Source organism: Callorhinchus milii, unplaced genomic scaffold, assembly GCF_018977255.1.
Source record: "Callorhinchus milii isolate IMCB2004 unplaced genomic scaffold, IMCB_Cmil_1.0 Scaffold4, whole genome shotgun sequence".
Lineage (NCBI taxonomy): Eukaryota > Metazoa > Chordata > Chondrichthyes > Chimaeriformes > Callorhinchidae > Callorhinchus > Callorhinchus milii.
Window position 1 is genome coordinate 49244625 of NW_024704745.1, and position 21866 is coordinate 49266490.

General features: G+C 41.2%; 1 protein-coding gene and 1 long non-coding RNA gene across 4 annotated transcripts; one reads left to right on the forward strand and one right to left on the reverse strand.

Annotated features, from left to right (window-relative positions):
- Positions 1–354: 354 nt before the first annotated feature.
- On the reverse strand, positions 355–13521 carry b4galt4 (UDP-Gal:betaGlcNAc beta 1,4- galactosyltransferase, polypeptide 4). Of its 3 annotated transcripts, none has more exons than XM_042334229.1 (7): positions 13356–13521; positions 9115–9554; positions 7339–7571; positions 6331–6518; positions 5039–5161; positions 2580–2684; positions 355–1986 (listed from the first exon to the last, which is right to left on the reverse strand). In XM_042334229.1, exons 2-7 carry the CDS (start codon positions 9377–9379, stop codon positions 1854–1856), a joined length of 1047 nt encoding a protein of 348 aa, XP_042190163.1. In that variant the 5' UTR covers positions 9380–9554; positions 13356–13521; the 3' UTR covers positions 355–1853. The 3 variants fall into 3 exon arrangements, with proteins under 3 accessions (XP_042190163.1, XP_042190161.1, XP_042190162.1); XM_042334227.1 differs by lacking the exon at positions 13356–13521 and adding an exon at positions 12636–12785; XM_042334228.1 differs by lacking the exon at positions 13356–13521 and having other exon boundaries at positions 9115–9700.
- Positions 12992–20867, forward strand: LOC103183533. Its single transcript, XR_488419.1, has 3 exons — positions 12992–13131; positions 19401–19527; positions 20132–20867. It is a non-coding gene; the product is annotated as an uncharacterized LOC103183533 (long non-coding RNA).
- Positions 20868–21866: the final 999 nt, after the last annotated feature.

Genomic DNA, 21866 nt, shown 5'->3' on the forward strand with positions numbered 1-21866 from the left:
ATATTTTAAAAAGTCAAAGTTCATTGAGGAAATAATCTCATTGATCTGACAGCAACCTAGGGTTAATTTGACAAAGCGAAATAGAGCTCTGAAATGGAAGAACGATGAAAGAGTAAAGTCTATCTGGATAGACTAAATATTCCAGATTTAATAACCCAGCATTCAAGAAGTAACATCAAGGTGAACTGTAATACGAGAATGACGGGCAAGAAAATTGAATGGAAATGTTTACAGCAGAGAAGTGACGAAAAACCTCCAAGTGAAAGATGTGCATTGTGCATTTGCCAAACAGAACAATGAGGACCTTGTTCTCACACAAACTAACCCACACATGTGGGCAGAAACAGCACTGGAAACAGTCCAATAATTTATTAAAATATAATTATAGTACATTGTAAATGTCTGAAAAAGTTAAGCTTGGAAACATCTCACATTTCCATAAGTACTGCAGGCATTACATGTCACTCGTACACCATCACCAGCAGTCAGAATCATTGATTAGGTTGGCTCACATCAAATTAATCATTTCATAAAAAGTCCGTTGTAGCAAGTTCGCTTGAGATATAGTAAAGCAACCACAATATGGACACCAAATCATCTATTAACATAATTAAAGCAATTATAGGCATCAATAGCCATTGTAATAATTTGCCCCAATTCCCCACTTAAATTCAGTTTTTAAATCATCCTTGCTATGCAAGTTATTTCATCATACTCACTTCAATTACCTTGGCTCCAAAGCCTCAGTTGTAGATAAATAATACAGGCTTTGTATAAATTCCACCCAGTAGGACAAAGCTGGGAGGTTTACTATTATCATAAAAAGTTTTTTCTAAAATAATTTTCTATTTATTCCATTACATTTCTGGATAGTCCACTATGAACATACACATTTCATGAACCAAAGTATTAAATGCCACAAAAATTGAGATTATTCTTTTCACAGGCAAAACGGCAGAATATTTGGTTGAAGCATGTGCAGTCCTTTGCACATGCATGTAGTGCATGCTGGGAACAGGGAGCCTTAAGAGATTCCATAAGACTTCCTTCCCGGTTTCCTTAATGTGCAATCCCATCCTCCTGCCTAGGTGCACTTCGACAGCCCACATTCCTGCAGTGAGGCATTGAGGTGAACATTGAAAATGCAGGAATTTCAAATCTCCTTGGTGAGAATCTGGCAAATTTTACAACCTGCGGTGCTTGGCAACTGTACTAGGAACTGTACACAATGTTCTTTACAAAGGCAGAAGCCCGGAAAGATTCTAGATATAGAAAACAGGTGGAAGGGATGAATAATGTCCTTGATTGAAATAACCTTAAAAGAGAGTTGGAAACCATCCACTGCAGTTGCTTGAAGAAAGCAATAATTAATTATCAGAACTCCATTACTTATCCTTTGTGACGCGCCCTTTTAATGCCCAAAGTTTTATGCGGTTCCATAAATCAGGAACAAAATGGTGATTTATAGTTTAGAACCCAAAAAGAAAATCACCTCAAGAGTGCAATGCCAGCAATACAAATATTGTTCAAGGGATGAGAAAGGAACACAGTACTATGTCTCCAGGGAGACCGAATACCAAATAATACTTTTAGATTTACCAGATGATCGTTACTTCATGTGCATTTTTTCAATATTTAGTACTAAAATAGAGACCACTAAAATTGGCCTAGAATGTAAAGGTTGTTCAGTTTCAATGCACAAGGCTCACTCTTATTTCTATCCAGGTAATATAATAACTGTGCACATTGTATAGGGTTTTTCCAGTTTATCTTGTAATTGTCTTAGGAGTAGCTCAGAGAAATAGATGTAGGAGTGGCTAACTGAAACTAGCTGTAGGAATCCAGGCAGAGTTCTAATCAGGACCACCAATGTCCACCGTGATATTAATGTATAATGGTCTATGTTCTCGTGACTTCACATTGTAGATGCAGGAGTTCAAGCCATCTTTACTCCACACTTGTGAAACTTTTGTCAGTAATTTCATCCTGTGCCAGGACACAAAAGTAGAAACACCATGATTAATTATAAAAATTATCAATTAAACCTAACATCTGCTATGTGAATGATAAAACAATGGGGGTCTTACTTGTAGTCCACTGGATATTAATCATATCAAATGGGCCTAAAGCAAACTCTTTTCCCCCTCCTTCGAGACCATTCTGAATGGTGAAGTCCACAAAACCGAGTGTGCACCATGGACTCCCAGTTCCTGAATTGCAGCCATAACTGAATGTTAGCAGCTGATGTCTTTTTAGTAAACATTAGTGTGGAATATTTCTGGAGTGTGTACAGAGAATGGTATCTGATTGGACACCTGAATCACTACATAGGATGAGAATTTCAAAGTTAATGACAGTCAGTGGGTGAGGTTGAAAGAGCTAAGGCAATGGCCATGCAAATTGCACCTCACACTAGAAAGAGCAGTATTCACACTGCCATTTTTCTGCTGAGTGCTTTTTCAACTTCAGTATGTATCTCATAGCCAAGCGACCCTATAAACACATAAATGATCACAAACACCAAGCTAACAGTTTTTTTTAATCAAAACTACCTGAATGGAATTTACATTGGAACCTACCTATCACGATTGACTTCATTTCCTTGATCCCTCTTGTGGAAAGTCATTATATATTTTGCAATCTCAAGAGATGGACGTACGATTTTCATTTTTTGTATCTCGACTCTGAGGAAAATATAGATTAAATTATTTTTTCTCATTGTGACACCATTCTTTCACCCTGAATGACTCACAATGGCAATTTTTATAAATTAATTTTTTCTCATTCCTCACTGTTAATACTATGCTAGGAATAAGTGCAATGCACCTAACATTACTTATGAAGATACTTCCTAGGGACAAACCGGGGAGAAACTCCCTATGCACAGCCGTAATGGTCACAAGTCAATTTTAAGATAATGAACTGGGAGTATTTCTTTACACAGAAGGTAATTAACAGATTACTAAGAAAAGGCCAGGACACCGATTTATACATTGATGTATTGAAGGACTTTTGTCTGAGACTGGGTACACAGACATACTGGAGTTAATGATGCACATGGACACCAAACTTTCTGAGAAACGGAGTCAGAACATAGCAAGAAACCCACCAGAAAATAATTATGGACTTCTTCAACAAGCAGTAAAGATTTGTGATGGTAACACATTAAACATGAATCTCAGATTTTTTGGGGGACCTTTAGGAAGTGTCTAAATTATTTACATTTATTCGAAATATCTCCAAAAAAATGCATTTGAGTATGAGCAATCAATATTTAATTGATGGGTTCTGTATGTGCACTGTATTTCTTTATAAATTTTTACAAATTCTACACACACCAATAAACCCTTACTCAGAGGCCACCCTTATATAAAGGCCGCTATCGCCCAGTCCCCTGAGAGATTGTTGAAGAGTGGTTTGACTGTAGTTTGGTATTGGAAGATGATAGGGTGGGTGTTCTGAAAAGCCTGCTAAATATACATGCACATACTACTATTTGAAGATATTCATCCATCTTACTTCAAAATCCAGTGAACAGGTGACATCCAAAGAGTTAACAATGAGATACTCTGCCGAGCAGAATTTTAAATATTCAATCAAAATAAATTTCAATTTACACCATCCTCCCGTACACCAAAAGATTTCAATCCCCAGCTCGGGTGCCCAGCCAACAGTGTCAAGCGCTTTGATATATCCTCCCAACATGAAAGTCGCTATAGGAATGCAAATTGTATATTGTGTAGCATTTCCTATAACAAATGAATTCTAAAATCCAGAAATAAATTATGCACAAATTCTGCCCATCCTAAAAGAACTGCAATAAATTTGTTAGGCCTGATCTGCAAAATCACATTTGGACTTCAAATTATTGGCGTGCTTATTATCTTCTCTCAGAACTATTCAACAAAGGAGTTTTTTCCCCCAATATAAACCAGAGATGCATTCTTTTAAATGCTACTATTCAGTACATTCTCACTTATCTACATGTGTGGAAATATATTGGGCAATCTCTGGCCAAATTTTCTTTTGGCATTTTTATGGAGAATATAAAGAATCTATCCACTGCTACTCACTCAGTATTCCATCTCACCAACTGCATTACCTCTATTTATTTGGGTCAGTCTGACACATGTAGAAACCCATCCCATGCTTTAGCGTATCCAAACCTAGATGAGATTTCCACGCATCTCACCTATACATAGAAATCCCAGACATAGATCGTTGGAATGAAATGCACACTCTCCCCCTGGAGGGACACATCCTGTTTACCTAATTCCGGAAGGTATCAGGTGCAGGTTGGCAAGAGCTAAGAATTGGGGACCCAGATTGTGCGGTAGCATACTCCTGGAGTCTAACCAGCTAAAACCACGTAGGTTGTCATTGATATTGTTGTCCAACAAGCTTTCCCGCTGCTTCTCCAGCTAGGATCACCCTACATGTTAGGGCTTTGGCTTGCCAGATTAACAGAAGATGAGTGGGATGACTACTTGCCCCCAGTGACTAGTCTGTCCTTCCAGGACGTGCCGATGAGCCAGGCTGGCTGTGCTGTCATCAGCAGTGCCCTGGAATACTGCGGACCCGCTTGGTTCAGAAACTGGACTACCGAGACCGCCATGGAGGGCTGGCTTGATTCTGACATTCCATCGCTAGGATTGTCACCTTGCAACCAATTCAGCTCCAAGGAGATCCTACTTACCCTCCCCACAGGAGGAGAGTCACAAGTTGTTTGTTTGACATCCGACAAAAGCGGGCTTGTGTCCTCACTACAACAACTTGCAATAGCGCCCTCCATTCAGGGTAGCGTCCCAGAGCGCTTAACAATGGCACAGCCTGACTCTGAGCCGGGGGGGTGGGGCGGTGGCCGTAAACATGGTCGAAGAGGAAGATTTTCAGGCGGGACTTGAAAAAGTGGAAAGAGGGGGCAAGCTGAAGGGATTGAGGGTGTGTTCCAGAATTTCAGAGCCATAGTGACCAAAGGTGCCACTAAGCGGGATTACTAGGTGGATGGGAGATACAAGCTTTATCTCCTGTGATTTACCTTTTGCGAAGATCATCGTCCTCTCCACCCCAGCCCCAATACTCATTCGAAAATCCATTGACCTTTTTAAACTGCTCTGTGGTCATAGCTGTTGCTCCACCGAAATAACCCTTATACCGCAACCTTCAATTTGAAAAACAATTATAAGCAATATATTGTCAAACAATATGTTCAAATTTTCTTTGTTAAAGGAACATTAAAAAAAAGATCAATTGAAACCAATTCCAGTCAGCTTTAGGGAAGATACCTTTCCCAGGTATGGATCACAAATTACTATATCAGCTGAATTTTGAAAGCAATATAATTGCTTCACGTGAAGAATGTGTAAGTTCTGTTCTAGATTCAAATCAATTCAAACAGTTACCTACCACCTCATAGTCTAAACAGTGCTTTGTCCCCAACTAGCGCAAGCAGACTTTGTTTATATACGAGCCTATACAGCAAGCATCAACACATCATTCTAATCAATGAGAGCACTGTAAGCAATCCCAGAATTCTGGGTTGTCTTAAGTTAACCAAAGAAAATCCCAGAGACTCATGGACTACTTTACTTCATAAAAGCTGAATTTATGACACAAATGTATGAAGCCCAAGGATAAATGAAAGGATAAAGAACCCCTCCCACCTCTCTGCCTTCCCTCTATAAATGTAATTTTGTTGTGTTGTAACAAAGGGTCATAAATCTAAGTAACACAACAGCACCACAGTCATTACTTTCCTTAATTGATATCCATATAATAATAATCCTTGCATTTGATATAGCACTTGTCACGTCTTCTAGACGTCTCAAAGCACTTCACAGAATAGACTGTGAAGTGAATTGACTGTATATTTGTGGGTGAAACGCGGCAGCCAATTGCACACAGCAGTGTCCCACAAACAGTTGTGGATTGAAGTGACCAATTTTATTATTTTTTTTCAAGGATTATTATCGGGAGTGTGGAGTAAGGAATCTTGCCCAAGGTTTTGCCCTGCCAGGAATCGAACCCAGGTCTCTTGCTTAAGAGGTGAGTGCTTTAACCACTGAGCTATAGGACTTCACGTTGTCATTTCCAACAAGCATTCTTGACAGATTGCCAGATGTTGCCTCCTTAGCCTTTGGCATTGAGGCAATTTGTGGCACCGTTATTGTCACCACTGATTGAACTGAACTCACTAAAGACATAAGTTTTTTAAAACTGTTACATTTTGGATCTGCACCCGTCCGATTCAAACCTGGTATTAGCCTTTTACACTGAGCCTTCAATGCAGCGTACATGCCAGTCTGCTTCTAGCCATGCACTGCGCCTCACCTGTATCCTGTAGAATTCCGCCCCACTACAAGGTGTTTAGGTTCATGGTCACAGAGATATAAATTGAAATCATTCTCTGGAACAAGGTCAACGTCATGGAAAATGAAGCAGTCCCAATTGTATTCCTTCAGTGCTTCCAGGAAGCCCACATTCAATAACTTTGCTCGATTAAATACACGATTACCAGCCTGAGGGAGCAAAATGTCAATGACATGAAAAGGCACTATTTCAAATGCAAGGATTATCATAATGACAACAAAATTACATTTATATAGCGCTTTTCATGTCAAGAGGAGGTGCCAAAGCATTAAAGATGTACAAAGAATGTACAGCACGGAAACAAGCCACTCAGCTCAACCATGCCAATATTTATACTCCTTCACCCACTCATTATTCCCTCCCATACCCTTCTATTCCCCTCTCCCTCATGTGAAGGTCTAGCTTCCTCTTTATTGCATCTGTACTATCTGATTCAACCACTGCTTCAGGCAGCGAGTTCCACAATCTCCTAGTACATCCTAAATTCTCTTTTGAATCCCCTAGCCGCTATATTGTACTTGTGTCCCCTGGTTACAGACCCCCTAACCAGTGGACACAGTCTATCTATGCTAACCTCAGTGATCTTTTTATAATTTTAAACACTTGTATTATAAAATTTACTGTATTAAAAAGTTACGTAATTACATGTTCCCCACTGGCCACCTGCATTTCCAATGCGTAGTTATTGATGTTCTTATGTTCCTTCCTCAAAATCAGAAGGAATGGGTTCAAATCCTATTTTGGGACTTTGATCTTATACAGTCTAGACTATCACTCCAATGCAGTGCTGGGGGCACTGTCACAACAACAACTTGCATTTATATAGTGCCCTTCACGCGGGGAAGCATCCCGGAGCACTTTACAGTCACCACCTTACAGTAAATTCTAAAAAGTACTTTGAGAAGTCTTCTTGACGTGAAAGTCGCTATATCAAACATAAGGATTATTATTTTTATAAGAATCAAATACCTGATTAATGACATATATTCCATAATCCAGAAGCTGCCGTTGCAGAAACGGATGCAGATGCTCCATTAAGTACAGAAGATGTTTTTCTCGGTTGCGGTATGGAATCACAATGGCAACACGTTGCAACGGTAAGCACTCCTGTGGTCTGTACTGTCCTCCCATTACATCTGGATTTTTTGCCTGAACCTGTTCCAATGTGAGTTTTTCATCAAATTTCAATAGAATTCTACCACCTAAAAGAGAAACAATGGGAGGGAAAAAATCCAGTTCAGATTTTTAGTTCTAGTTTGCCATGTCTTAATGACTTCAATAATATGTCAATAAATCAGCTTTACTTTATTCTCCCATTAAACTATAACACACCTTAAATATTTTGTGGAAAAATCAGTATGGTCACTTGTATAGTGACGTCCAGTATGGCCACTTGTTTAATCAGCTTACTAGTACCCTTAGATAAAAATACATTTAAGCCAATGTTGTTGTTAATATGCTTCACACATGATTCTTTACCACCCTATTGTATACTGCACTTTAAACATATTTGGAAGGAAAAAAATTAAGGTGTTCACAACCCTGAACACATTTCTTCCCTCTCCCCCCACTGAAATTATTGGTCAGGGTTTACTTTCTCTGTCCCATTTATTATTTTAGATACAATACATTATATTTGCATAGGGCCTTTCACATAATGAGGATGTCCCAAGGCGTTGAACAGTCAGGAATTTGGACCCAAGGAGGTGTGTTGGCATCAGGGAGGGCGGAAGGCAGGGAGGGTAGCCGAAGGCACGATCGAAGAGGAAGGTCTTGAGACATGGCTTGCAGGAGGCAAGGAAGGGAGCAAGGTGAAGGGAATGTGGGATGGAGTATCAAACGGTGGGGTAGAGAAGCTGAAGGCCCAACTGCCGATGGTAGGGTGGACCAGGCAGGGGACGTGGAGCCTGCTGAGGGGAGGGAGCGGACAGATTGATATAGGTATCTTTATAAAGATATGTCTTTTAAACTTTGTTCTCTACATTGCCTCTAGAGCCTGGGAAGTCCCTTATATTGCAGTGACCAGGACTAGATGAAGAAAGCAAGATGCAGCCTCCCCTTAGACCAGAATAGCACTTCACTACACCAGTGGGTTAGAATGAAAACTTCTCATTTAATCATGAGTGGTTCACGTATACAAGGTTCTACTTTAACTAGAAATGTACACACGTTCTGCTGAAAAGTCTTTCTCCTACCAAAGCAGACTACCGTACTCGAGTCTTTCAAAATGTTCTAAGCGGACTGCTCACAAAAACTGATACAACTGGTTTTCACTGTGATGGCACTGTTAATAACTCAGCTTGTGAAAACAGATATTTCTGTGGGACAACATGAAATACTGAAACATGAACACTGTTGTTGTGCAGTTCGTTTTCCAAAAAGCAAAAAACTCAGGAAAGTTTGGAGAACTGTTTTGTAAAGCAAATAACTCAAGTTACGAAACATTAACAGCAAACTGGTTCAAAATGAATACAAAATGTTCCAATTCAGTGTTTCTCCTTCCTATCCCTGTGACCTGCTAACACCATATCAACCTGTCCACTCAGCAGGCTCTGGCCTGCTTCAAGTCCCCCCTACCCAATAATACTTTTATATTGGTTATTGCACAATTAAGACTTCTGTTGGCATTCAAACATAGTTAATCCATGGGCATTCAGCTCAAACCTACTTTAGATCCCATTATGATCAACAATTTTCAAATATTTTCTGAACAACATGCAATAAAACAAAAGATTTCCTACTTACGTAGGTATGGTGATAGAAAGGGGCACAAACGAGCACTTGGATCTGTAGTCATTTTCAATGCATTATGTGAAATTGTCCTGACCTCCAGGTCATTAGATAGTTCTAGTACTTTCCACAACCTTTCTGTGAATCGTGTGTTAGCATGCCATACAATCGCATGGTTATTATGGGTTACTATCCAGGTAATAACAGAGGTAAAACTAACAATAAGTATCAAGAGTCTCAATTTGTGAGGAAAGTTGGAAATTAGCCAATTGAAACCCATAATAATATAGGTGCAATATCAAGTTCAAAAATATTAAAGGGACATGTGGAAGCAATGCAATGACTTTTGGCAGTAGAGCATCATGAACATTTTACAACAAGTATGTCCACACATGTCTCCTCAAGTAAGCTATATTAAATATAACATTTGATTTCTTACAGTCCAAGGATTCAACCTGCAAGACAAAACCATCAAAAGAATTAAAATGATGAGCATGTTAGCTCTCATATAACTGCCGAACAAAGCACAAACTTTACATCATCATGAACTAATTTTGGAACATGCATAATGATAATGAAATAATCCCAGCTACCTTTTTTTTAATATAGCTTCCATCATTTCTTAATCAATGCAAAATACTCCCAGAAATATTAGCTCTTCATCTCAAATTGCTTTCCCTATTACTTTTTTGAAAAAAGATTAGATGTATTCCATTAAAGGCAGAATTTATAATAATAATAATACTTGCATTTGATATAGCACCTTATCATGTCTTCGAAACGTCTCAAAGTGCTTCACAGAATATACTGTAAAGTGAATTGACTTTATATTTTGTGGGTGAAACGCAACAGACAATTGCGCACAGCAGTGTTCCACAAAAGTAGTTTTCACAGGCTAAACTCCAGTAGTACCCCAACACAAGGTCCTTGACTCTAGTAAAGGTTAACTTTCCTGCAACTATTTATCTTTTACAGCAAACATCCAAATTAAAAACTTTCCCTTCCGAATTAAAAGCTTGTCTTTCCAAATTAAAACCTTTAAAAGCACCGAACATCAGCAATGAAAACAGACTGGTATCGGTTTCTTTAATTATCTTTTGAGAATGCAGTACTGTAGATGAGATGCTAAACAATACCTTTTATTGTTAAATGATACTATACACACTCAATGTCAGCAGGTTTTCTCTTTGCTCCAGGTTAGATTCCCACCCTCTAACTTTTAGTGAACAAACAAAGTTCTATCTCATTTTAATACAGGACTGGTATAAAATTACGAATACTGTAACAACCCCAGGGAATTTATTTAAAAACAAGATCCTTCAATCAAGTGGGAGGGCATCTTTCAAAACATTTCCCGAGATTTGGTATCAGAATGGTATAATCAACGACACAAAACCAAAATTGCCACATTTTGAAGAGCGCTAACTAATAATTTCATTAGTTGGTACTTTATTTAAGAGTTAAATAATGACTCATTTCCAAATTATAACAATTTTTCAAATCACATGATCGGTACATAAAGAAGACCCCTCAGACAACTGAACTCATCCTTCCAAAATTATAAGCTCTTTCTTAAATATGCGCACCATTCACAACCACCCTTCCTTGCAGCCTGTGAGATGGCTGAAATCTGAATCCTGAAGTACATCTCTACAGAGAATGGGCTTTCAGCAACATTAAAATATACTCAAAACTGCCAGAACAGCTGAGATCATTGCAAATGGGTTGTCAAATCCATACTAATAAAACGACAATGTCTGTCTGCGTGCGCTTCAAGAAGGATCTCAATAACCAATTGACGTAGAGACATGATATTAGTTTGGAGTATCTCCTATTGTTCATGAGTTATGACCTAAAATAGATTGCAGTTTGTGTTTTTGCTGCAGTTACACCTGGTGGCCGGCAAGTCAAAGTGGCGATGTTTGGCATCATGTAGTTTACACCTGGTGGCCACGCTGGCTGACCGGGGCGCTGCGGCATCGTGCGTCACAGAGCACGCAAGTAGCCAAGCGGCGGCGGGAACAAAATAAAGAATGCAGATGAAGCTAAACCACGGCAACAACAACATTTCTACATTTATATTTATCATTATAAAGATGCCTAAGCGAACATGAAACCTTTCAAGGATAAGTAGGTGTGTCTGTCTGTGTGTCGGTCTGCATTCCATATTGGATCCTTTGGTTGCAAGTAAATAATAACGGCCTCGGTTTGTTCCTGCATCTAAGACAGTCAATGTCCGAAAGCACTGTGGCTAGCATGGTAGGAACACTATGTGGTTGTGGTCGCAATATTATCCCAAGTAAATAAGCAAATAAGTCAGAGAACTTACTTTGCAGTTCAAAACCATCTCAAGTAAATAAGTCACAGCCCACTCCACACACAAAAAAATGAATGCCCCTTTTAACACAGCTCAGTGTGGAGAACTTTACCACAAATGGGTTTCCTCTCTCATCCCCGCACCGTCTTGTGCGGCGTTCCTCAGGGCTCTGTCCTTGGTCCCCTCCTCTTCAGTATTTACATGCCCCCTCTTGGTGACATCATCCGCAGACATGGGGTCAACTTCCACATGTATGTAGATGACACCCAACTCTATCTCTCTGCCTCCACCCTTGACTCCATGACCACTGCTGTCCTGACAAAATGTCTGTCATCAAGTGCTGGAGAGCTAACTTTCTACAGTTTAACGTCTGCCTTCACCCACCCGTGCAACATCGCCCGGCTCCGCCACTGTCTCAACCACAGGCTGCCGAGACCCTCACACACGCATTCTTAACATCCGGCTTTGACTATGCAAACTCCTCGCTTATCGGCCTCCTCAACTCCTCCATCCACAGGCTGCAGATCATCCAAACTCTGCAGCCCGTGTCCTCCCATCACCAGGCTCCGTGACCCTATCACCCCCATCCTCGCCCGATTCCACTGGGTTCCCATCACACAGAGGATAATTCAAGATCCTGGCCCTCACCTTCAAAGCCGTCCATGGCTTCGTTCCCCCCTACCTCTGCGACCTCCTAACCCCCTACCATCCTGCCCACTCCCTTCGCTCAGGAGGCTCCGACCTGCTTCACGTCCCCCGCCTTGCCCACCCCACCAATGGCGGGCGGTCCTCCAGCCACTCTGCCCCCAAAGTCTGGAACTCTATCCCGCAGTCCCTCTTCCTCGTCCCCTCCCTCGCCTCCTTCAAGACCTGTCTCAAGACCCTCCTCTTCAACCGTGCCCTCCACCCTCCCCGATCCTGAGCCCCATCTTGGATCCGAAGCACTGATTGTCCAGCGCCAAAGTGAAAGACGCTATATACAAATGTCATTTTGTTGTGGTTGATTTGCTGGTTCTTCAGAGAAAAAAAAGTTTTGGCTTCACAATTCTGGAGCACTTCTGCTGAGTTTTTTCCGGCTCTCTCTGTTTTGGTTTGAGATTTCCGGCTCCTGCAGTATCGTTGAGGTCTTGTTCTGAAGGAATCGTCCTGACTCACATAAAACAGGTTTTGTGGGCTGATCACCGACAGCCCCATTGCCGACACCGTCTCCCTCACTTACCTGAGTTAAGCGGCACATTTGGGTAACCGAGGAACTGGTGGGAGAAGCGGCTTCACAAACACCAACACATACAGCCGCCAAAGACCTGCCACAGCCACGGGTCCTGCGGGAGTCCTTCTCCCCAACTGTACCTCCTTCAGCCCCGAGGGCACCGCGAGGGAGGGAGGGAGGAGGGAGGGAGGGAGGAGGTGGTTGAAGGGCCGCCTGAGGGGAGGGAGGGTGGTCCCGCAGAGCAGAGCCCTGTGTGCGCGGCACCGACCGAGTGTCTGACTCGATCACAGACAGACGGCGCTGTGGGAGGCGGCGCCTCAGTGCATCGCCATGATGTGGGCTCTGGAGCGAAGCCCCGGGTGTGTGCCGCCCTCTCGCCGGTCACCGTGGCCAGGCTTCGGGGGCGGGGGGTTTGTGTCACTGTGTGCGTGAGAAGCATTACTTTGGGGCTACAGACAGTGTTAAGGTCTGGCAGTGAGCCTCGAGCCTCAGGGCCTCCTTCAAGGTAAGCCTCGAGCCTCAAGGCCGCTCCCCACCGGGTCCTGTTGTTATTGCTGCTCACAGCCCCGGGCTGGTGTCTTGCCCCACACACACTGGCCTGGGAGGGGAGGGGAGGGGAGGGGGAGGATAAACTGCAGCCCAGGCGCTGGCATTCGGCCTTGGGACGGCGCCCCCTGACCCGAGCACTCCCGGCCCGGCCCGGCACGGCCCGGCCCGGCCCGCACTCACCTCTCGCCTCCCTCGACAGGCGCGAAGGCGGGATCGGCTCAGACCTGTCCCAGACCCCGGGGTCTGGCAGAGAGTCAGCGGCCAGCGCTCCCACTGACTGCCAACATACACCGAGTAACAGACAGTAACACTGAGAGTAACACTGAGAGTAACAGTAACATTGAGAGTAACAGTAACACAGAGTAACACTGAGATATACTAAGAGTAACGCTGAGATACACTGAGAGTAACCCAGAGATACACGAGATATACTGAGAGTAACGCAAAGATATGCTAAGATACACTGAGAATGACACAGATACACTGAGAGTAACAGAGAGTAACACTGAAATACACTTAGAGTAACAGAGATATACAGTGAGAGTCACACTGAGAGATACGGCATAACCCAACAACAAAATTACATTAATATAGCTCTTCGTGTAAGATATCCCAGACGCAGGACAATTAGGGGTTTGCACCCAAGCTGGGGATTGGGATCAAGAGGGGTGGCGGGTGGTTGAAGTCACGGTCAGAGGAAGGCCTTGAGGACCACCTTGAAGGAGGCGAGGGAGGGGGACAAGGAGGAAGGATGTCAATCCAGAGGGTGGGGTAAGAAAGGCTGAACGCCCAATCACAAATGGTGGGGCAGGCAGGGTGACTGACGTGAAGCAGGTGGGTGCCCCCCACCCCCCCGAGGGGACAGGTTGGTATGGTGTTAATAGGTTGCAAAGTTAGGGAGAGATAAATACTGAAAGAATAACACCTAACAGATATACAGAATAACACACGAGTATCACTGAGAGAATAATAGAGAGATATACAGAATAACAGAGATATACGCAGTGAGAGTAACACTTGTGAGAATAACAGATATTCAGTGAGACAGGTGCACATTAGAGTTATTCTGTAAATCTCTGTTATTGTCTCAAATGTTACTCTCACTTATTCTGTATATCTATCAGTGTTAATTCCTCAGTGTTACTCACTATGTTATTCTCTCAGTATTACACTCACGCTATATCTTTGTTTTATTCTATGAGAATAACAGAGAATAAGATATACACAGAATAACACTAAAAAATACTGAGGGAAAGAGATAAACACAGTGAGAGTAACACTGAGAGAATAACTAAGAGATAAACACTGAAAGTGACACTGAGGGAATAGCAAATAAACACAGTGAGAGTAACCGAGGTTAACAACACTGAGAGATAAATACTGATAACACTGCTTTCGCTTCCATATGTTTGTGGATAAACTCAACTCTACTTTTCTGTATGCAACCTCAAATCCAAGACTATCTCTGTTCCGACAGTCTGGTCAGACATCAAGTCAATATTGACAAAACTAAAGCTATCCTTTCTTGGCTCCATCAGTGCCACCTCACCTTAGGCACAAACTATATTGACCTCCACAGCTGCAAGTGTCTCACTGAGCCTCAGTGTTTTGTTCAATGCTCAACTCACATTTAAGCCTTTCACCCAGGCTCTAAGTCTGCTTTCCTCCATCACTGCAATATTGCCCACCTCTGCCACTACTTCAGTCTCAAAACAGCCAAAATCCACATTACATATTTTCTTGTCTGTATCCTCTCCTAGTCTCATTGGTCTTCTGTCCCCTGGTGGATTGACTTTAATATCCTTGTCCTTGCCTTCATGCTAATACTCCACTTTACCCTTACTACGTCCTGTGACAGACAATACATCCACACCCATTTACCCCACTTTGCCTATTCGTGCCCTGACCCCGTTTGCCCCATCGTTAGTCACAGCCAAACAATGCACGTACCATTAAAGGTAGCAAACAAAAAAGCTCATCAGAAAGATGCTGCCTTCCGTCAAAACAAGGATGTAACTTACATAACGTTGAACAGGATCAAAGAACAAAAATGGCTGGTTTACATTCCTTCTTAACAACATCAATTGGAGTTTCAACAAAACTTTGCTTTAAAAAAAGTAATATTCGTATAGATTTGTGTGGATGGTTTCTGAAGAATTGTGTGGGTATAATTTGATTCATTTCCCTTTCCTGTTTGCTTAAGAGCAATTTGTCCACAAGCCACTTGGTGGCAACATAATCCCATTCTCCATCACATACTGTACTGTCAAACAACTGCAACCAGCTAGTAAGAATCATATAAATGCAGTATATGAGACAGTAGGAAGCCATTTGGCTCAATTTTTTCATATAGGTCTTTACCCCTTCAAGAAGCCTAATTCTTTAACTAAAACAGCCAAAATCCACATACCGTATTCATTGTATTGAATCTCTAACCAAATTCCCTGCTCTTTCCCCACATCATCTTATTCTGCATTATGCTTGTCATTTTTTAAAAATCCTCCCAACATAAAAGGCCCTATATTAAATGTGAGTATTATTATTCTTAATACCCTAATGTGGTGGCCCAAACTACACACAATATTCCCTATATATTTGGATGTACATCACATGTATGTGGATGACACCCAACTCATTATTATTATTATTAACTCTATCTCTCTGCCTCCATCCTCGACTCCAGGACCACTGCTATCCTGACAGAATGTCTGTCAGATATCAAGTCCTGGATAAGAGCTAACTTTCTACAGCTGAACGTCAACAAGACCAAGGTAGTCCTGATCGGCTCCCGTCAGCGCCTCCACACCTCAGGCGCCGACAGCATCACCATCCGAGGATACACACTCCACCTTACTAAGCCAGTCCAGAACCTTGGCATCTTGTTTGACCCTCAACTTTCTTTTTTACCCCACATCCATGTCATGTCCAACTCTGCCTTCCCCACCTCCGCAACATCACCCGTCTCTGCCACTGTCTCACACTGCAGGCTACACGCATTCATAACATCCAGGCTCAACTATGCAAACTCCTTGCTTGTCAGCCTCCCCAACTCCTCCCGCCATAGGTTGCAGATCATCCAGAACTCTGCAGCCCGTGTCCTCTCCCACCAGGCTCTGCGACTCTATCACCCCAATCCGCGCCTGACTCCACTGGCTTCCCATCACACAGAGAATACAGTTCAAGATCCTGGTCTTCACCTTCAGAACCCTCCATTGCCTCGCTCCCCCCCTACCAACCTGCCTGGTTCACGTCCCCTGCCTCGCCTCACCATTGGTAGGCAGGCCTTCAGCCACTCTGCCCCCACCCTCTGGATCTCCATCCCGCAGTCCCTCTGCCTCGCCCCCGCCCAAGCCTCCTTCAAGACCCGTCTCAATATCCTCCTCTTCAACCGTGCCTTTGGTCACCCTCCTTCCCCCTGCTCTCCACCCTCCTCAATCCTGACCCCCAGCTTGGGTCCGAAACACTGATTGTCTAGCACCTTGGGATGTCCTCCCGATTGTTAAAGATGCTATACAAATGTAATTTTGTTGTTATTCCAGCTGCAGTCTTACTTGTACTTATTGACTTTTCCTATCTAGCCCAGTGTTATTGGGTTCTTAAGAGATCAAATCTGGGACCTACCAGATCTGCAAGGCTCAGTCTCACACTAGGCATCGAACCTGGCAGCTGAATCATGGGAGCTTAATTCATATTCATTCAATTCATATTAGTTTCATATAATGTTGAAGGAAATAGAATCCATATACGGTATCAAAGAATGTCTAACAGCACAGAAAAATACCTGTTTTGTTTATGCTGATGCTGTCTATTCTCATCCTATTCCCCTGCTCTTTTTCCATACCCTTCAATGTTATTTTCCCTGAATTAATCTATTTCCATTCTAAATGCTGTGTGGTCTTGGCTTCATCTGCTATGTGTGGAAATGTATTCCATATTCGTATAAAAGCAATTCTTCTCTTATAAAATGTAAAAACATATCTTCTAACCGACCCTTTTTTCTTCCAGTTATATCCTTTTGTTACTGCTACCAGTATCTTGGGACGTCCTCCCAATGTGAAAGGAGCTACACAAATGTAATTTTGTTGCTGTTGATTCACCAATCAGTGGAAATAATCTATCAAAGGAGTTAATCATAGAATCATGGTACAATAGAAATTCTAGCATAGGTGGAGAGTTGAACTTAAAAACCTCATAGCATTGTGAATAACACAGAACAGAGAGTTTACTTTGACAGTGTTCTGCTATTTGTCATGAAGACTGAGAAATCCCTACCATACGTATTGCAAGGCATTTATAAGCCTGAACTATTGAGCAGCTGTAACTTGAATTATTAAAAGCACAAAAGTAATGCCTTTTTTTCCAAGTATCCAAAACTTACAATTCCTTATAGTTCCCATTTAATTAGATTGATAAAGATGTTAAATAGTTAAGCATTCATAGCACATGCTCCTTGTCAAATATTGAAAGCTAATTATCCGTCTTCTCCCACCCCTGCATCTGGTAATCACAAAATACCAGAAATCATGATGATTTCACAGATTGATGGAGTAACTCTCTAAGTACTTACAATAATTCCATTTGAAGAAGACTTCTTCCACCTTGTCTACAATAACTTCCTTACTTTTTTTTGTTTTAGCTTATAACCAACATTTTGCTACCCAACCTTTGCTTAGACTTTTTAGGTGTTTTTCACCCAAAATGATATCTGAAGCCTTCAGGGTTGTAATTGACTTTTTTTGTTAAGCAAATTTGTCATTGAATCACAATGTGCAGTTAGCTCAATGACTTCTGTTTACAATTGTCACATTTTCAATCCCAATGTTCTTCAAGTAAAATGTTACTTAAGAACATTATAATATCCTCTGTGCTACTGACTACTTGACTTATGATGCATGTAATAGAATGTGAGGTCACTTAGTTGCACCACCTATTTCCACGTAAAACATGCTGCTAATATTTGAATTATTCCCACAATCATGCATATCTCAATTTTAACCATATTAAAGTGCACAGGACTCCTATGGCCAAAATGGTCTTACTTTGATTGTCACACAATATAGGTAGATGGTAATAAAATCATGATAATTATCCTTGCATTTCATATAGTGCCTTGTCATGTCACTGAGACGTATAAAAGTGCTTCACAGAATATATAATTATTATTATTAATATATTGTAAAATTGATTGACTGTGTATTTGTGGACGAAAGGTGGCAGCCAATTTAGCACCGCAGTGACCCACAAACAGACATGAAGGTAAACAGAGGCGTGTGGAGTAAGGAAACCGGCCCAGGAATTGAACCCAGGTCTTCTCGTTTGCAAGGCGAGCACTCTAACCATTACTCTATGGGACTCCACTTATTGATAAATAGATGGGCAGTACATGATTATGGATGCAAATGTATTATTGGAGCTCTCAGTTCTGGTACATTGCCTTTTAGTGACTACAAACACTCAGGTGTTTGCATCAACCATTTCAGTTTTCTATATTCTACATCTTCTTTGAAATGTGCCACTTGGGAGCTGAGCAATTGTGTCCATTTCAGTTCAAGTAAACATCACAGAAGAGACATAATAGAGCCTTTCAATAGCATACTGGGTAAGTGCACAGAGCCCAAAAGGTCAACGGTATGATTCCTCGTCTGGACTGAGTTAACCACCTTTTCTCATACTTTAGTTAGTTTAGTTATTTTATTGTCTTGCTGCATAAAAGATCACACAAAACTCATGAAAGAGAATAAAGCCTATTTGGGTCACCAAATGGAAGTCCATCCCTCTGGTACATTAGCTCACCAACTGTTGGATCCAATTTCATTTTGAAAACCCCAATGTTTTTATCTTTGTCTCTATTACCTTGTAATATCTGATAATATTATTAACTGAGCTTTTTTTATTTCCATACCTCGAACAATTGTAAAGATTTGGGGTTGAAGCATGTGAATACAGCTAAAGTCAAAATATTAACAAAACACAAAATGCTGCAGATGCTGGAACTTTGAAACAAAAATAGAAGCCCCTGGGAACACTCAGCAGGTCAGGCAGATGCTTACTGACCTGCTGAGTATTCCCAGCAACTTCTGTTTTTGTTTTAAACTCAAAATATTGTTCGGCCCATATCAATAACTGACATTTTTATGGATAGTGGAATTAGTTGCCTTAGATTTCTACACTCGATTAAGTAAATAAGATGATTCTATCTTTAATGAATATTTTTCTCTGCTCCAGGATGAGTGAGGGACACTGTGAGGTTCAAGGATGATGTACATCAGGTTTTCTATGGCCCCGAGAAAGAACATTTCCTGCTCTATGCATCTGAGAATTGACTGTCTTCATCCTACTGAGATCAATGAGTGTGAGTGGCATGAAGTCCTGTGACTAAGACATATGACCTTCTCATTGAAAATTTAAAGGCCATATATTTTCTCTGAAAGTATTTGGCAAACATGCAAAAGCGAATTGCCAAACACTCTGATGTGATGACACAGCTGGCATGCCACTGTGTCCCAATGTGTTGATTGGGGCAATAGCGTTGTGATGAATATTACGTACAACTGTTGGCTCATGTCACTCCCTCGGAAGAAAGACAATTTTCTGTAACTCCCACTACTTGAGCTACTGGGCCAACCCTTGATGTGGATCAATTGAAACTACTCCCAACACTTCCAAGGCAGTTCTCCAACAGAAAAGGGAATAAGTCAATCATCCATGATAGTAATAATAAATATAATCCTTGCATTTGATATAGCACTTTATCACATAATTGAGACATCTCAAAGCACTTCACAGAATATTCTGCAAAGTGAATTGACTATATTTTGTGGGCGAAACATGGCAGCCAATTGCGCCCAACACTGTTCCACAAACAGTGGATTCAGTCACCAGTTGTTTTAAAAGGGATTGCCCCCGGAAAAGTGATCTACCAATCGACTAACAAATGGGTTTCTGCTTACTTTTAGGTAAACAGAGGTGTGTGGAGTAAAGAAACTTGCCTAAGGTTTCGCCCTGCCCGGGAATGATGTTAGCAACAAACCAGCCAGCTCACCACTGCCAGAGGCATGAGAACAGGTTTCCTCCTCAACTTCTGAAAGAAATAGTACATTAGCATCATAGACATTTAAGCATAGAAGGTGGCCATTCAACCCTTGTGCCTGTGTCATGCAAGCTCCTTCACTGGATCCATCTATTCTTATCTCATCTTCTTTCTCCGCGCCCTTTTACATCTTCATTCTTCAATTGTTTATCTAAATCCCTTTTAAATTAAGTGGTTGACCCCACTTCATTAGCAATTGTAGAAATTCTTTCCAAATCCTAATAACATTTTGTGTAAGGAATTTTATTTTAATCTCCCTCTTATACTTCTAGCAATGATTTAAAATTCAAATGGTTTCCAACAGGATGGGAAAAAAAAGGAAAGAGAAAGATAGTGGAGTTTGATCCTAGGCAAAATAGATGCAGCAACTCTTTGTTATAAAGACCCCATTTTATTAGCAATGTATTGTTTAATTTATTCCAAGTCTTTGAGATTGGAAGCTATCTTTGCTCAACTGTTAAATTTTAAGAACTCAAATCTGAACAATTTATGTTAAAGACTGGTCTGCACGATATTACAACGTAGCAATGCCTCCAAAGGTCTGCTGGTACTATAAACCAAGACAATAATAATAATCCTTGCATTTGATATAGCTCCTTGTCACATCTTCGAGATGTCTCAAAGCACTTCACAGAACTTACTGTAAAGTGAATTGACTGTATTTTGTGGGTGAAACATGGCAGGCAATTGCGCACAGCAATGTCCCGAAAGATTGCTTTTATTAGCCATAACATGCCACTAATAATAATCACAGTGATACTAATTGTTTAGTCCACAAAAACCTAATTAAGTGAGCTGAATTTAATATTCCTTGCACTTAAGGAATGTATTTCAAGTTCATTAAAATACAATAGATGCCATCCTTCGGGAATCAGAGGTTCAGGGTGTAACTGTAGTAACTGTTTGATTCCTGATAACTGTCAAGTGTAGTATAAAATTACTGTGATACTGGGCTCTAGAGAAGGCAGGAAACACCACTACACCAGATCAGCCGGAATTAGCTATTGAATATAACAACTTTTCTTCCAGGAAGAACAGCAAATCACTGGATACCTATTTGATTAATAAGTAACACTTGTACATATCTTTTTCTTGTATTTTATTGAGCCCCCAATACTGGAGACAGAATTTTTTTGGGGGGTGCGGCAAGGTTCTAAATTTCTGCAACTACAAATATTGAAACCTTACTATTAGGGTTCCCTAAAACTCAAAACTTAAAGAAAACCACTCCAGCAGTAACCACTCCTGTTCCGACCAGCTTCTGTGCTGGAGCCAGGAAAACTAGTATAAGTTTTAATATGATATAAAAGGCCCCAATAATCTGGATTATGAAATTCATCACACAATCTGCATTTTAGGACATTAGTTTGGGTAATATAAAAGACTTTGTTTGCAGATTAATAAGAAAGCTTTTTTACAATTCTTAAATAAATAGGTTGCCTACATTTGATATACCTTTGTAATAATAATAATAATAGTCCTTGCATTTGATATAGCGCTTTTCACGTTGGGAGGAAGTCCCAAAGCGCTTCACAGAACACACTGTAAAGTGAATTGACTGTATATTTGTGGGCGAACGCGACAGCCAATTGCGCACAGCA

Coding starts and splice junctions, on each gene's coding strand:
- b4galt4 (XM_042334229.1), bottom strand. CDS start 9,379: ATGGGTTTCAATTGGCTAATTTCCAACTTTCCTCACAAATTGAGACTC. Junction 5,162..6,330: donor CGGAATTCTACAGGATACAG/GTGAGGCGCAGT, acceptor TTCAAATTGAAG/GTTGCGGTATAAGGGTTATT. Junction 1,987..2,579: donor AATGAAGTCAATCGTGATAG/GTAGGTTCCAAT, acceptor GTCCTGGCACAG/GATGAAATTACTGACAAAAG.